This window comes from Giraffa tippelskirchi, chromosome 12, assembly GCF_054371585.1.
Source record: "Giraffa tippelskirchi isolate mGirTip1 chromosome 12, T2T-mGirTip1v1.2.pri, whole genome shotgun sequence".
NCBI lineage: Eukaryota > Metazoa > Chordata > Mammalia > Artiodactyla > Giraffidae > Giraffa > Giraffa tippelskirchi.
This window is the reverse complement of record NC_137286.1, coordinates 53,806,226-53,822,152: the sequence shown is the minus strand read 5'-3', so window position 1 is coordinate 53,822,152 and position 15,927 is coordinate 53,806,226. Positions and strand designations below refer to the sequence as shown.

General features: G+C 40.2%; 1 protein-coding gene across 10 annotated transcripts in view; it reads right to left on the bottom strand.

Annotated features, from left to right (window-relative positions):
- The window catches only part of MCTP2 (multiple C2 and transmembrane domain containing 2), a 255,126-nt gene that overhangs the window by 141,049 nt on the left and 98,150 nt on the right, over nt 1–15,927 (bottom strand). For 5 of the 10 annotated variants that reach the window (XM_081552154.1, XM_081552155.1, XM_081552153.1 and 2 more), the window contains 4 exons: nt 13,006–13,148; nt 12,167–12,243; nt 11,492–11,603; nt 7,356–7,391 (listed from right to left, as the gene is read on the bottom strand). In XM_081552154.1, the coding sequence (XP_081408280.1) occupies nt 7,356–7,391; nt 11,492–11,603; nt 12,167–12,243; nt 13,006–13,148 (368 nt within the window). Of the gene's footprint in view, nt 1–7,355; nt 7,392–11,491; nt 11,604–12,166; nt 12,244–13,005; nt 13,149–13,665; nt 13,727–15,242; nt 15,667–15,927 lie in introns of those variants that run through there. The other 5 variants (XM_081552163.1, XM_081552162.1, XM_081552158.1 and 2 more) reach the window with 5 other exon arrangements.

The following is a 15,927-nucleotide window of genomic DNA, read 5'->3' as shown; positions in this document are numbered from 1 at the left end:
ATAGGGGCACTGTAAAGACGTTTTTACAAGGTTTTACCAGTAGGCCTACCTTACTGGCACCAATTACTGTACGGGTACTTTTGAGATCATCTCAGTAATGGAAATTTAAAAATATGTGTTCCCATGTTGCCAATACATCTTATTCTGATTCTCATTAATTATCTTTCCCTGAGTCATTGTGAGGAAGTAGGGAGTCAATGGAGACAAATGCATAAACAAAAATGAACTAACTTTGTAAGCAAATTGAAGAGTAAAGCAAGATTCCAACTATATTGTCGATACTTAGAAAAACGAAGGGAGAAGACACAGTCTATAAAAGCTTTCCATGAAATATTCCTTTCAAGCTTTTTCAACATGTAAAACTACTGCTCATTGTCAACAGCTTTTATAGCATGACATGAGAAGATCCATACACTCATGCAACAGACTTCCAGAAAGCTCCTACTTGGCAGTTCCTTATATCATCTGAAGAGAACCCTGGAGGCATAAATTCTCCTAGAACGACGCACAGGTTTTTGCATGGGATACAAAGCAAGCCTTTTAAATTTCCCACAGAGGCATGGACATGGAAGATGAGACATATTTATCGATGAAAACTATATCAGAGTTCCAAGGATATGAATAATCTGTGTGTGCAAAGATATTAAAGGATTACATTATTTTTTTAATTAAAAGGGAATATCCTCACTCGATGTTTGAAGTTAAAAATTAGATTATGAGAAGATTTTTAAAAAATTGATAAAGTCTATAAATACCCAATGACCCTCAGGGTTCTGGACCAAGGGGGAAAAAATTGAAGGCCATGTGAGGAAATAAGATTTCCCTTTTCGCTCTGACCTCTAGGAAGCTCAAAATTAAATGGTGGGTTCATCTGCAATAATAAATTTCTTTTATTTGTTTTTTATCTTTTCATTTTATATTGGAATATAGCCAATTAACAACGTTGTGATGGTTTCAGGTAGACAGCGAAGGGACTCAGCTGTACATATACATGTATCCATTCTCCCTTAAAGTTCAGTCCCATCCAGGCTGCCACATAAGAGTGAGCAGAGTTTCCTGTGCTCTAGAGGAGGCCTTTGTTATTTCTTGATTTGCAGGCCTTACCTCCTATAGTCCATATGTCTATGGCTCTCCTTCACTTAAAATAGGTCAAGGGCACCCCTAAGCAGGACTAGGACTAGGGTGAGGCGAGTGAGGCATTCAGGATGAAACGTTTAAGGAGGAGTTCATGCTCAGGCTTCTGTGAGGGCAGGGCTGGCCCAGAGCCTTCTCACATTTTACCCCAGGCACCTCGCCTCCCTCACTCTAACCCCACAAATCTAAGATCCGGCAGCGCTCCCTGCACTTCTACAGGGCCTGCCCTCCTTACATCCCTGGCTTCACCTCCCATTTTCCCAGCATCCCACGACATACCCTAGTCCACACCAGTGGTTCTCAAACATAAATATGCTTCCAGGTCACCCGGAAGGCTCACTAATAGGTAGCTAGGCCCCACTTCCAGAGTTTCTGATCTGAGAGGCCTGAGATGGAGGCCCAGAAATATCTGCATTCAAACAATTTCCAGGTGGTGCTGATGCTGCTGGTTGAGAGGGCTCAACTTTGGAACTGACAAAGAGTCTGGAAAGCTTGCCACACACATTATTTCGTGAGCGTTATGTCTCAATGAACTTCCTCCTCCTCACTTCGTGAAATTCACTCCTGTCTCCTCTCTCTGAAAAAGCATTGTCAGTTTTCCAGCCTTCAACCCACCCTACCCACCTGCAAGGTCAAGATAAGGGTCTAGTCTCTGAATACCTCTCTGTTCTCATCTCTCCTAATCAGATCAGTTCAGTTCAGTTGCTCAGTCGTGTCTGACTCTTTGCGACCCCATGGACTGCAGTATACCAGGCTTCCCTGTCCATCATCAACTCCCAGAGCTTACTCGAACTCATGTCCATCGAGTTGGTGATGCTATCCAACCAACTCATCCTCTGTCGTCCCCTTCTCCTCCCACCTTCAATCTTTCCCAGCATCAGGGTCTTTTCTAATGAGTCAGTTCTTCGCATCAAGTAGCCAAAGTATTGGAGTTTCATCTTCAGCATCAGTCCTGCCAATGAATATTCAGGACTGATTTCCTTTAGGATGGACTGGTTGGATCTCCTTGCAGTCCAGGGGATTCTCAAGAGTCTTCTCCAACACCACAGTTCAAAAGCATCCATTCTTCAGCGCTCAGCTTTCTTTATGGTCCAACTCTCACATCCATACATGACTATGGGAAAAACCATAGCTTTGACTAGATGGACTGTTGTTGGCAAAGTAATTAATGTCTTTGCTTTTTAATATGCTATCTAGGTTGGTAATAGCTTTTCTTCCAAGAAACAAGCGTTTTTAAATTTCATGGCTGCAGTCACCATCTGCAGTGATTTTGGAGCCTAAGAAAATAAAGTGTGTCACTGTTTACATTGTTCCATCTCTCCCAATACTTCATCAGTTATGATGTCCAATTCTTACTCATCTCTGAAGTCTCAGGACAGTATTTCTGCCAATATAGTATGTGCTCAGTGAGAGGTTTTTGGCCAAAAGTGATTCTAATGTCACTGAGATAAGAGATTTGATGAAAAGTGGCTCTGTTCTTCTGGGCAGGAGATACACAAGGTCTGAGAGTTCTAATAGATTCATGGCCTTAGCTGAGCATGACTGAGGCCCCCAGCAATGAGGAAGACCTCTAGAACCTATTCTGTCTAGGATAATGCTGGCCTAGACTTCATAACAATGCAGCAGAAACATTGAGGTTAAGATATTCATTAGTGTTACTTCTAGATGGAGAGGGAGATAAGTAGGTACATAAGGGATAGACAGGCATATAGATAGATAAAAAAAATTAGGTAGATATATATAGATAGGAAGATAGAAACAGACAGATATATGGATATATGTGGCTGTTTGGGGTACACCATCCTCCAATCCCTTAAACTTAACCAAGAAAACAAAACAGCAAAAGGTGATACTATGGATAGGCATTCGAGTTCAGTGAATAATGTGTGAAAATGAAAAAGAACAGAAGAAGCAAACAAAAAGCACTCTATTACTTGGGAAAGTGGTCCAGGAGTGATACTCTCATTTTGGTTCCACAAATAGACCACACTTCTTGCAAAGGGTTTTGCTTGTACTACTTCCAGGGCCAACAGTGAAATAAGGGGCGTGAGTTCAAGGAGAGAAAGAGGTGCAGTGACAGAGAGCATTTACCTCTCAGGTGGAGAAGAGGCATCTCTTCCACTTTAAGCAGCTTCTTCTCGACTCAAAACTATATGACAGACAAACAACCATCGGAACTTCCTCTGGTTCTCACCTGGGCTCTGCTCATGAAGCACGTCATGACAGACAGACGGATGTTTAGATAGATACGCAGGCAGACTGAACAATCCTCTCTCCAAATTCTTTGACTGTCCTTTTTCAATTTAAGTTCTCCCGACTTCCCTGGTGGCTTAGACAGCCCAGAATCTGTCTGCAATGCAGGAGACCTGGGTTTGATCCCTGGGTCGGGAAGATCCCCTGGAGAAGGGAAAGGCTACACACTCCAGTATTCTTGCCTGGAGAATCGATGGACAGAGGAGCCTGGAGGGCTACAGTCCATGGGGTCACAGAAGAGTTAGATATGACTGAGTGACTTAGCACACAAAACATTTAATATAATATAACATAACATAATATAATACAATGCTGGGAGGCCGAATAGAACATATGAAGAAAAGCTAAGGTTAGTGATAGCAGGAAGTGGCCAGCACTTCTAGGCTGGGGGTGGGGTGGAGGGGTGGTGCAATTTTCTGTAAAGTTCCACGTAGTAAGAATTAGGCTCCGTCCCAAGCACTCTGCTCTGCCCTGCCAGCTACGGGTGGTGCACACACCAATGAGAACAGAGACATTCCAATCAAACTGTATTTGCAGAAGCAGATACAGGGCTGGATTTTGCACTCACATTGCAGTTCAGTGATCCCTGAGCAAGAGAGAGAAAGAGTAAATGCTCGGGTCAGAGGTACCTGGGAGAAGCAGAAACCACAGCAGGGCTGGCTAGTGGGAGGGACAAAGACAGACACCACATGAATCAGAGAAAGGGGAGAAAGACCCTGACTTCTCCCTCGTCCCACCCTGCCGCATCCTGCCCTTCCGTCTCAGCCAGTCAGAGGCCACCTGATAGAGGGACAGAGACAATGCATCCTGCAGTGATCCGTCTCTGTGATAACGGAGGAACCTTGGTAAATGAATATGAAAGCCAAACACACCAAACAATGAAACCACTAATCAACTAATTTCATACCGAAAAAAATGTTGCCCTATACAGGGATGTCTTTTACCTTAAATAGCTGTCATATAACTGCATAAAACAATAGGTCAAAAGAGGATCCATATGACAATAAATACTTATCTCAGTGCAAATTATCTAAAATAAAGAAAATCTGTAACTCTAAGAGCACATGGTCACCCATAATACTGTCCTAAATGAAAGGGGCGTGTGTACAGTTGCAGATTTTCTGAATACATCAGTGACCTACCAGTTCCACTTTTTTATCATGTTTCTATCCCATTAGACTATTTGACGAAAGAGAAGTAACTGCTGTTAATTTTCTAGCTCTGTAACTCTGATATACATTAGAGAGGAGGAAGGTATGGAAATAGATCTATTCACAGAAAAAGATTATGCAAAGGAAACATCTGAAAAGAAGCAGTTATCTGATTCAAGGCCTTTTAGATCAGATTTTCAACTCTCGCTTTAAAATGCTCACTCAAGGTAAACAAAGACTTTTGCATGAAAGCTAGAACTACCTTCACAGGCAATCTCTACGTATTCACTGTATTAAAACCAAGGCCAGTAACGAAACCTGGGAAACGGGGTATTCCTTAGTATTCCAGTGGGTAGGGCTAAGCTTTCTGTGCCGAGGACACATGTTCAATCCCTGGTCAGGGAACTAAGCCCACAAGTCACATGCTGCAGCCAAAAAAATATATATATATATTCAAGGAAACGCTTTAGAAGACAGTCCACACAAGCTGCCACTCTGGGTGATGCAAAATTATAAACTTATGAGTTTAAGAAGCAATTATTTAAATAAAGTTATTTTAAGAGTAAGATTGAGGTGAAAGAGTCAATGACATTTTATAGGTAATACATCACTTAGAACTAGCAAAATTTTATATACTCAGATTAAGTAATCTTCTTTATGTTAAATTTCTGCTTTCTAATTTTTAAATGGAAATTCTAAAAAAGCAGCTTATAGTTTAAAACTACCAAGAGAGACTGATCAGGGTATTTTAACTACTTTTACAGAGAGTTAATCACAGAGACTATAGATTTTCCCTGTGACTCACTTTTATGAGCTAAATTAGAAGTTATCTCACTTTTCCCTCTATAACTGCAGACTCTAAGCAGCAAAAAGCCATCCTAACAATTGAAATTCTGGACCAATATATAAATTGCATCTCTCATACATGATTGTAAGTAGCTTTCAATGACCTCTATTCATCAAAGGTTTTATTAAACACTGTGTACGAGGTGCAGGCATTTATTAAGTCTCTGAGCCCAGTGCACCGAAGTCAGAATTCTAGAAACTACAATGAGAGGGAAAAAGAAGACCACAGCTCAGTGATAAGACACAACTCCGCAGTATAGATATAAATACTGCTCTCCAGGACCCTCTGTTCCTTTCATAGTTTTGATATCTCTGTCCTAGCCGTCAACATTTTTTCTCCCCTCGTCATTCCTTGGGCCATTCTGCCTAACCTCTCCTGTCCTCCCTAGACTCCAATATTCCCCAAGCTCACAATTTTTCTTTCTAGCCTTTATGTTCTTCCACAAACTGCCAGCACTCTTCCACAGGCCGGAGCTCCCTAACTAAAGATGGTTATTGATGTACAGTACCAGTGTTTTAGTGCAGCAGCAGAATCAATAAACGAGAAAATACTGCTTTGTCAGGCTTCGCCAGAGCATGCTGGGAAACTTTACTGCTCCAGATGGTTACAGCAACGCTTAATACGCAAGAGGGAGAGCCGGCTCCCTTCTGCGGAGAGAATGATGTTCTCCTACCCTCTAGTGACTACAAAGGAGTAAGACAAAAGTTGGAGGAATTTTTGAGACGGCTTCACATGATTATTTATTGCCTCTTCATTTTATTTCTAAAAAGAACCAGAGTTCTGAAAACCCAGTGAACAAGTAGCATTAAAACAAAGCTAAATAATAATAAAAAAAAAAAAGCAAAAAGCTTAGCCTGGTTATTTTTAAAGGGCTCCAAAAGTGCAAAGGATATACATTTTAGGAACAGTCAGAACTTTGATTCCCCTGGATTTTAAAAAGCAAGGCTTAGAAAGTTTGCCTTCCTAAATGACTAGTTAGGTTACAAATCTCTCTCTCTCTTTCACATACACACGCTCTTATAATGCACAAAATCTTTGTTTCAATCTCCTTATTTTACAGAGAAGTAAACAACTACAGGTTAGAAATGAGAACTGGTATACATCAGTGTACAGGTGTGTGTGTGTATAAATAAATGCACATACAGAGCTTGCCCACGCACCCGCCCCTAACACACAGACCCATCACGGGCACCTCCATCTTGATTATTCCTCTTCTGAAAGTAGCAGAGATGCTTAAGTAAGTTATACAGAGTTTTTTTGGGATTTGTTTACACTACGTGAATTTTGACATTTAGTCACTTCAGTGACAATGTGTTATCTTAAGAACCTGATGAATTGGTAACACATTCCCACCTTAAATTGCACAGAACAATTTTTCATGGGGAAATCTTGAAAGAAACAAAGAAACACTCACAAAAATAAACAAATAAATGGTAAAACAGAAATAGTATAAAAAAATTTATAAAATATACCACATATTCCTCTCAATATTTTCATTGCCCTTATAGCACCAAAATTAGTTTCTACCTAATGGTAAATAACTTTCTAAAGGACTAAGTCTAACTGCACTGCAACTACAAATAATTCAAGCTTAATGAAGTATAACATTCTTTTTTTTAATTTATTTATTTAATTGGAGGCTAATTACTTTACAATATTGTAGTGGTTTTGCCATGCATTGACATGAATCAGCCATGGGTGTACATGTGTCCCCCATCCTGAAGCATAACATTCTAACAGGGCCGGCACCTATAAAAGTTCACCTCTAAAACAAGCATAAATTCTAACATCTGGCTATGCTGTTATTAAATGAAATTTAAAAGAGCGTAGTTTCCTTTTTATTCATATCAGCAGTCAGAGGGAATAAAAGCCTTTACATGGGAAGGTTGTATAGTATCAGTCATGTCTACATTTGTCTTTGCTACAAAGATGAACCACATGATGAAAAGAAAGAAAACAGCTATATTTACCTTGCTGGCACTTAACCGCTTCCGATTTGACCAACGCTATGGATTACGTCCGTTGGTGAAAATGGCAAAATAAAAGAGAGAAATGGAGCTGTTAACAACATGATCGTGTTATTATGCTAGTTAGACAGCGCAGACTGCATTCAAACAACGGACACCCACATTCTGAGGTTACAGAAAACACGCACAGCCAGAAGACAGTTAGAACCCTGGGAAAATCACATTTCCATGGTTGTGTTACACCATTTTCTCCCTGAATTCAAAACTGAAAAGAAAAGGACACAAACACTACTCAGTCCTTACAAGACACATTTCTGTTTTTATTTGCCTGAAAACACTATAATTTTACCTCTAAAAGCAAAGTGGAAAGGCAGATTTCTCTTACCTGAAATATTCAGAGAGCATTATGAAAATGTTTAAGAAGTTCATGCACAAAGTTAGTTCATGTTTAACTTTCTGTAGTCTTAAGTTACAGGAAAAAAATCATTCCATTTCCCTTTGCTGAGTAACTCTCAATATTCAAAATAATAGGAAAAACAATGGGAGTCATTCCTGCACAGTTAAGAAAAACAAGCTAATGCAGCAGTGAGGGAGGGAAGGAAAAAAATATTCTGAACAGCCAGTAACCTCACCACTGTTCTCTTTTTGATCTTTCATTTGTCGAGCTAAGGCTGCTGAATTTTGTCCATAATTAAAGTTCTCTCCTAACAAAATCCCTCATTACCCTTGTCACCGTCCAGTACTGTGAAGCTCTATTCTGGCTGGTTAACCAGCTAACTGGATAAATTTGGCAGATTATAACTCAATTATGAATCTAATTGAGCAGCTCATAATAACTATTATGATTAAGGAAAAAAAATACCTTTAGGCAAATAACCTATCTGCTTTGTCAATACGTCTCCCCAATAAATTACAAACCAGAAGACAAATCATCTTTGGGGGAAGCTCACTTATATTCCAAGGACCAACACCTAGAAATGCTGGTACAGAAATGTCTTGACAATATTCTTTAGGAAAAACAGTGCCTCTGGTGAACTGTGAGCTCAGCCACTCAGCATGTGACCCAGAGTTACAGACACTCCAATCTGGGTGTTAAAATCAGTTCTTTGTGTATTTTCCCAACAACATATGGACAAATATTTTCACCCAGAACAAGCACTAAAATTAATCACTACCTTGTAAATATACATGGCTATTTCTAAACAGCCTTTTGAAATATAATTCATTTGATATTTATACCCCAAAGACTAAAAACTAGATAAGAAAATTAATGGAAAATGAGTATCACTGTTTGCTCACGATAATACTAACACTACCTTATATCAAGTGTCTGCTCCATGCTAAGCACAATTTTTGGTCATCGTGATCCTCACAAACCTATAAAATAGATTTTTTTTAATCCCTATTTCACACATGAGGAACTTGTAGCTGCGAGAGGTTAAGCAATTCTGTGAATCTGACCTGATCACTTGACTTCTCAAAACTAAAAATAGTGGAGTTGGGATTCAAACCCAGGCAGTCTGATGACAGGGCCCATAATTGTAACTATAATCCAATTTTGTCAAGAAAAAGAGACAGAAGGCAGGTTCGTCAGTGTTCCAGCCAGGGTCTTACTTCTAACTGCACCATATCCATATGCCCTGGCCCTGAGGGTCAATTCACAGACATTTTGCACATGTTAAGGTTTTTATCAGCTTGACTCTAAAGCAACAAAGACCGCCTCAATGACCACGGGTACAGAACTGAGAATTCAAACTGAAATCTCTCCATCAGGTTTTAAATTAAAATGGAAATTTATAAACAAATGATTTCCAAGTAATCCCAGTCTCCCCTATTAGTTATTCCCATTAAAAAAATCCCAATATAAGTATATCTTTAAACACTAACTTAAACTCAAGGAAAAGAACAAATGTTTTCTGATATCTACTCTATCCAAAGAGCCCCCAATATTCATGCTAAATTGAATAGCCACACATGACCCAGGATAAATTATTCCTTGCTCAGCTGTACTCTGAACAAGTATATCAATAGGAAAATTACACTACCAATCAGAACAAACAGAACAGGCAATGTTATTGTTATTATTATTATTATACTCCATTTTAGTTATATATTTGCTATTGTTCAGTCGCTAAGTCATGTCCAACCCTTTGCAACTCCATAGACTACATATACATATATACACACACATACATATAGTAATATATACATGAATAATGTATATGTACATATGTATATACATGTATGCATATATACACACATATACACACACATATAATAAATATAGTGTGCCCTAGACCCCTGCCAGACAAGCAAAGAACAAAGAAAATGAGAAATCATATCAAGTAGGTAATGCATACAACCTAAAAAACTCTCAAAAACAGGGCATGGGGAAGTCAAAGGAAAGAAGGACCAAACTGAATGGGGAGTATCTCTCTTTTCACTAGATGCTTTGAATAGAGAGGCTTTGAGATGTTTTCCAAAAACAAATCAAGCTGCATTGAGTATTAATTGCTCTGCAATTTGAAATAAACTTTAACTGAAATGGCTCTCTTTAAAAACTCCAAATTTCGGCAATATTTCAACATATTTTAAATGCCAGTAATATTGTAAATATGATCCAATACACTACAGAAAAATCTACAAGTGGAATAAACAGGCAGCTATTATGCAGCTCTCTTCATGAGGTCATTATCCAAATTTACAAACCTCATTTAAATATGTAAGAAATTTTCAGAATATACCAGCTGGCACTGGGCAACCATGTGGCAAACACAACGTTCATCTACACAGCACGTCATTTTAACCTGGCATCCAGCTCATGGAACCGGTCACCTACTGGATGCACGGACACTGAATTCAATGGCAAGGCCATCAAAACTATGAAAAGCTAAAGGAAATCCCTCCATCATTAGGTTGGATGGAAAAGTATTTATTTTCAACATCAATGTAAGACATTTTAACATCAAAATATCAGTGCTATTGAGGCCTCAGGTTTTAACCATGCCACTTCTTCATTAATAAATGGAGATCACTTTCCCAATGTTATCATCAAGTAAATGCTCATAAGTAAAGAATTCAAATTAAAAATAACAACTGTGCAGTTGACCCTCTGGCAACTGAAAAGTCACTGTGCAGTCTTTTTTTTTTTAACTCCTTTAAGCTATCTTCAGTAAGTTCACTAGTAAATCACTCATGATTTTCATCATGAAAATAAATTACAACCAACAGCAAAGGTGATGTCAAAATGAAGAATATTCTCCACACTGACCCCAGTGACTCAATTCAAGAAGTATTATTGGAACCCTAATTTAAAAACAGGCTTCAGATTTTCATACCAGATTCTATCAAGTTTAAATTTTAACATATCTTGGTCCTTTTTCAAGTAGCTGTTTTTAATTGGCTTTTAAAACACCTTTCAAATAAATTACAATCAAAGATACTTTCATTCTCATTTTCATTCTTGGAATTGTAACATATAATACCCAAATATAAAATAAGATTATGGTTTGTATTCACATATTTGCTCCTAAAAACAGTGCCGATCATATTGTCACAAAATTCAGTGCTTTTTTCTGATGCTATAGATATCTTTAATCGGTAGTACATTAACTAGAAATTTCCATGTAATAGACCAGAGAATATTAAAATGTGTATCTCCTCAAAAGTACTCTCAATAGAAAATGTGGTAGCTAAAAGAAGAAGTTGAGATGGAAATGATGCATTGATCACCTTAATAATGTACATACAGCACAATGATTAAATCCTAGAAATTGCTTTTCATAACTGAATATGCCTAAGTCATCTAGTACTTAAGAAAACAGTAAATGGAAACAGTAACACTAAGTAAAAGGGATATTTTGGATGATGTGCTACAAGTAAACCATAAGCAGTGTATATATTTAATAACAGCAACACATTCACATCCCTAGCCAAAACAGAGACCATTCCTTAATGGGTTTCTCTTTCCAGATTTCCAAAAGGAAGGCTGTATATTATCACAGATAGATAACTTTAAGTCTCTATGCAATTCTTCCCCCTACTCAAATAATGACAAAAATGTCAGTCACCTGGTAACCCAATTATCAAATAAAAACTGCAATGGAGAATTTTAAAAAGAACAAAAGGGTCAGACTCACGTGTCTCTTGAAATCACACTGTTTTACTACTAGGTTCAAATTTAATACGATCACTCCCATGTCATCTTCTAAACTGTTTGGATCTTCCAGTTTTAAGATATGCTCAGTCGTTCTAGAAGCAAAAGGCAACGAGTGACATTAGCACTTATTGGGTAGTATTTTTTGCCTTAGAATACATTAGGTCCTTTGATAAAAATCTACCTTTAAATAGGTCTAAGACACAAGAATACATCAGGTCCTTATGATAAAAATCTACCTCTAAACAGGTCTAAGACACAAGTTAAAGAACACACCAAATTCAGTGAAAATAAACCAATTTTTCAGGGTCAAGAAATGCACTGCCTAATTTAACAGATGGTCAACTGATTCTTCTCCCCTAGTGCCCAAAGAAAATGTAAATACTTGCTTTAATTTTAAGGTAGGTAGGTTAATGAACCTGAATATTAACAAACAGAAGCACAAAATTCACCCCTTTTAAATTATGGTCACATCTTTTAAATTATGTTATGGAAGATTTAATGTCTGACCAATATATATTTGGGAGCTAAAAAGCAAAAATCATAGAAAATCTCACATTTTAAAGCACTCTTTCATTTATTCAGATTTTTTTCATTTTATTACCTTGAGTTACCTCTAAAATTCACTAATCACAATTAGATGGTAAAATTACAATACCTGTTAAGCTCAAGATCACTCAAAATGACAAATGCAGAACCCATGAAATCAGATATAGTTAAATCTCGATCATATACCTACAAAGAGAAGGGGGGCCAGTAATGCATTAATATGGTAAACAAATTGAGTATATCACAGTATGGATAAATGAAATAGACTGGGGATTTTAAATTCAGTCTTCTAGATCTAAAAATAATTCGCACAATATAGTTAAAGAAGAATTTAGCCAAGCTGGTGAAGAGAACAAAATTATTCAAACCTGTCCATTTTGCTTACTATGGCCAAAATAACAGAAAATACTTTTAAGGCAGTATTTATATGCATTAAGACATTATGCACAATGGACCACTCTCTGTAGTTTAAATGGTCTCTCATTAAAATTTAGTATTTTCCACTGTGGGCAACTCTACCAATTAAATAGAAATTTGCGAAATATTCTACAGCAATCCCATCCTGTGCTCAACTCATGCAGTTTTAACACAGATGTTAGAGCAACTGATGCTTATAACCAGCAGCTTAAAGCTCTATTAAGTATAAAGTTATTCCTAATGAGAAAGGCTTTAGTACTCGTCACCACTGCATTGGCAGTAATAATTCTTCCACATTCAGTAAGTTTAAATACAATCAATGGGGATATTATTTTCATTCTGATTGATCTGAGAGTAACATACAGTTTTGAACCAAGGGTATAAAGAATCCCTTCTACACATATTTTTTAACCCAGTGCTTAGGAATTATACAAGAATGAATTTGGGGAAGTTGACTTTTAAGAAGGCAAAGATGGCTGGGAAATGAATATTTTTAATTAAAGAGGAGATCTGAACGTCATCTGGGATTACCTTCACATGCAGCTTTTGATCAAGGCTTTGTATTGGCAATATGACTATCTCGTCCCAAACTGGGTTCAAGTTCTTATATATGACTTTACTTTTGTACAGGGTCTTCCCATTCAGCTTAAACTTCACATAGGGATCACTCGTGCCTTTAACAGAAAAAGAGAGCAGGACCGGTTTAAAAAATACACGTAAAAACCCTAGGATCTCCATTAAGTAAAGATTCTTCCCACACTCCAGACTCAAAGCGTATCACCGAGCACACCCGGAACAAATGTCTCCCTGCACAGAGACTAAGGGTTGAGAGTGGAGAGAAATGCAACAATCTGGGGAAAATGCAGATTCTTCTTTGCCTTTTGTGATAGAACATAAATGGGGTCCTTGAACTTTCTCTGTGTGGTTTCATTGTGGGTATGTCATCATTCTCCTACCCACAAAAAATTCAAGACGTAAAACCCACAGGCACCAGCCATCAGTGTCAGGGGTCCCGGAGAGATGCCCACCCCTCCCAAGAATGGCCGTGAGTCAGGGAAAATGGAGAGAAACCATTTTCAAACATTTGGCCAGATGGCTGACTCGAGAGAACCCTGTACTTTAGAGTATAATCATAATAAATAAATCAATATCTGGAACCATCAGCTCAAAAGATGGGGCCAAGGGACTCACACTGGAACGGGGGCCGCAGAGATTAAACCGACAAAGTTGCCATTCTTCGCCACCCCCGCACCTGCAGCAAAGCAGAGAATACTGTTTCCCCGGGCCAGCTGAACGCCCCCTTGGCCAGGCCTTCAGCGGCCCCGGGCTGACACCCCTGACCTGCGGCCTCCTCCCGGGGAGCTTTGAAACAGACGCCAAGAGGAATGAATAATGTGCTGCCAGAGCCACTGTGTCCAAAGCAGAAAGAGGGACTGATGATGGACCCTCCTCCACACTCTTGAGATCAACTGAGAAAAAAAAAAATGCCCATAAATAGAAGACCAGGATTATGTGCTATGCGTGTGTGTTACATGCGTGCAAGTGTACCACCATAGTCAGGGCACAGAGCTGTCCCTGGGACATCCTTGTGCACTACCAGTCAGAAAATGAGGAAGCAAGGAGGCAAGAATGAATGAATGAATAACCCACATGGGCAAAAATGAAGGGCAGCTGATCATGCTCAAAGAAAGAAAAAAAAAATTCTAATTTTGGGAGGTATGCTGGCATAATTCATTGTGAACCAGACTCTGAATAAGTCTGAGCTCAGAGCCTAACCGTCTGTTTTGTCCACTGACACATTCCAGTGTCTTGGACAATGCCCAACAGAGGCCTCCACAGGTTTACTGACGTGAGTTCTTGATATTAAAGTCAAGCTGATAGCCTCTAAGAATATTACATCAAAAATTAATTAGGCTACTCTGTCACAAATATTTCCAACTCCTTAATATCCACCATGAATCATTTCAATCTCTTTTTTTTTTTTATTTCAGCTCTTTCCGAGGTTTCTGCGGGATGGAAAACTCCTGAACGTGAATGCAATCCTTATCCCGAAGATTTTAACTGGCAGTCACGTCACTCGAGGATAAGATAGCACACACTGATTAAAAGTCCTAACAGAGGAACCAAGGTCCCCGAGTATTAACTCAGCCATTCCAGGATGGCAAGGCTACTAACTTTAAAACAAAGAACTCAAACGACAAACAGACACGGATGCATCGTCAACTCTCACAGTTTAAGTCTGGCAACAAAGGCGCAGAAACCCAGCAGTCTTTATTTTGCTTTTTCAAGATGGCTTTACAATGATGTGTTTGTTTCTGCCACACCAACTCGAATCAGCCATCACTATATAGAGGCGCCTCCCCAACCCCCCGGGGCCTCCCCAACCCCCCAGCCAGGGGGCTCCCCAACCCCCCACCCACCCGGGGCCTCCCCAACCCCCCACGGGCCTCCCCAACCCTCCACCCACCCTCCCCAACCCCCCACCCACCCACCCGGGGCCTCCCCAACCCCCCACCCACCGGGGCCTCCCCAACCCCCCACCCACCGGGGCCTCCCCAACCCCCCACCCACCCGGGGCCTCCCCAACCCCCCACCCACCCGGGGCCTCCCCAACCCCCCACCCACCCGGGGCCTCCCCAACCCCCCACCCACCCGGGGCCTCCCCAACCCCCCACCCACCCGGGGGCCTCCCCAACCCCCCACCCACCCGGGGCCTCCCCAACCCCCTAACCCCCCACCCACCCGGGCCTCCCCAACCCCCCACCCACCCAGGTCATCACAGAGCGCAGCGCTGGGCTCCCTGGGCTATACAACCGCCTCCCCTAGCTATCTTTTACACATGATAGTGTCCACATGTCAATGCGACTTTCTCAAGAACCCAGCAGTATTTATTTCAAACCTGGACACACACGCACGCAATTCTGGGCAGGAGAGCAAACACGAAGGCATTCCCAGCCACTCATGGCAGAGCCACTAGTGAGTGAGTAATCCGTCCTACCTCCCTCCCTTCTACAGTACGAGGGAACACCTCTGGCAAGTCAGATTTTAACAATCATTCTGATATATATATATAGATAAAAAAGGGGGGGGGAACTCTAATAAAAAGAGGCCTTTAATTAAATGAAATTGCCACTCTGGGATCAGGCCTTCATGGCTGTCAGCGTGCTCTCAGAATAAACACCTCACAACCAGGCCTCGGCGGTGTCGCGTTCCCAGCGGCAAAGCACACTGGGTAATCCCCAGGCATCTTGACAGCTACATAATGTTCAAACTGTTTCACGGGTGAATGGCGGCAGCGCGTGAAAGAAAATATTAATGTCTGGAATTAATAGAAAAAAAAGGGACCGGGGTTTACAAAACCCAACAAGGAACCAGGGTGTCAAGTGAGCGCGGAGTTAATTGTTAGGGAAAATTTGAGAAACGGGAGGGTGGGGGCTTGGGGGGCACACCGTG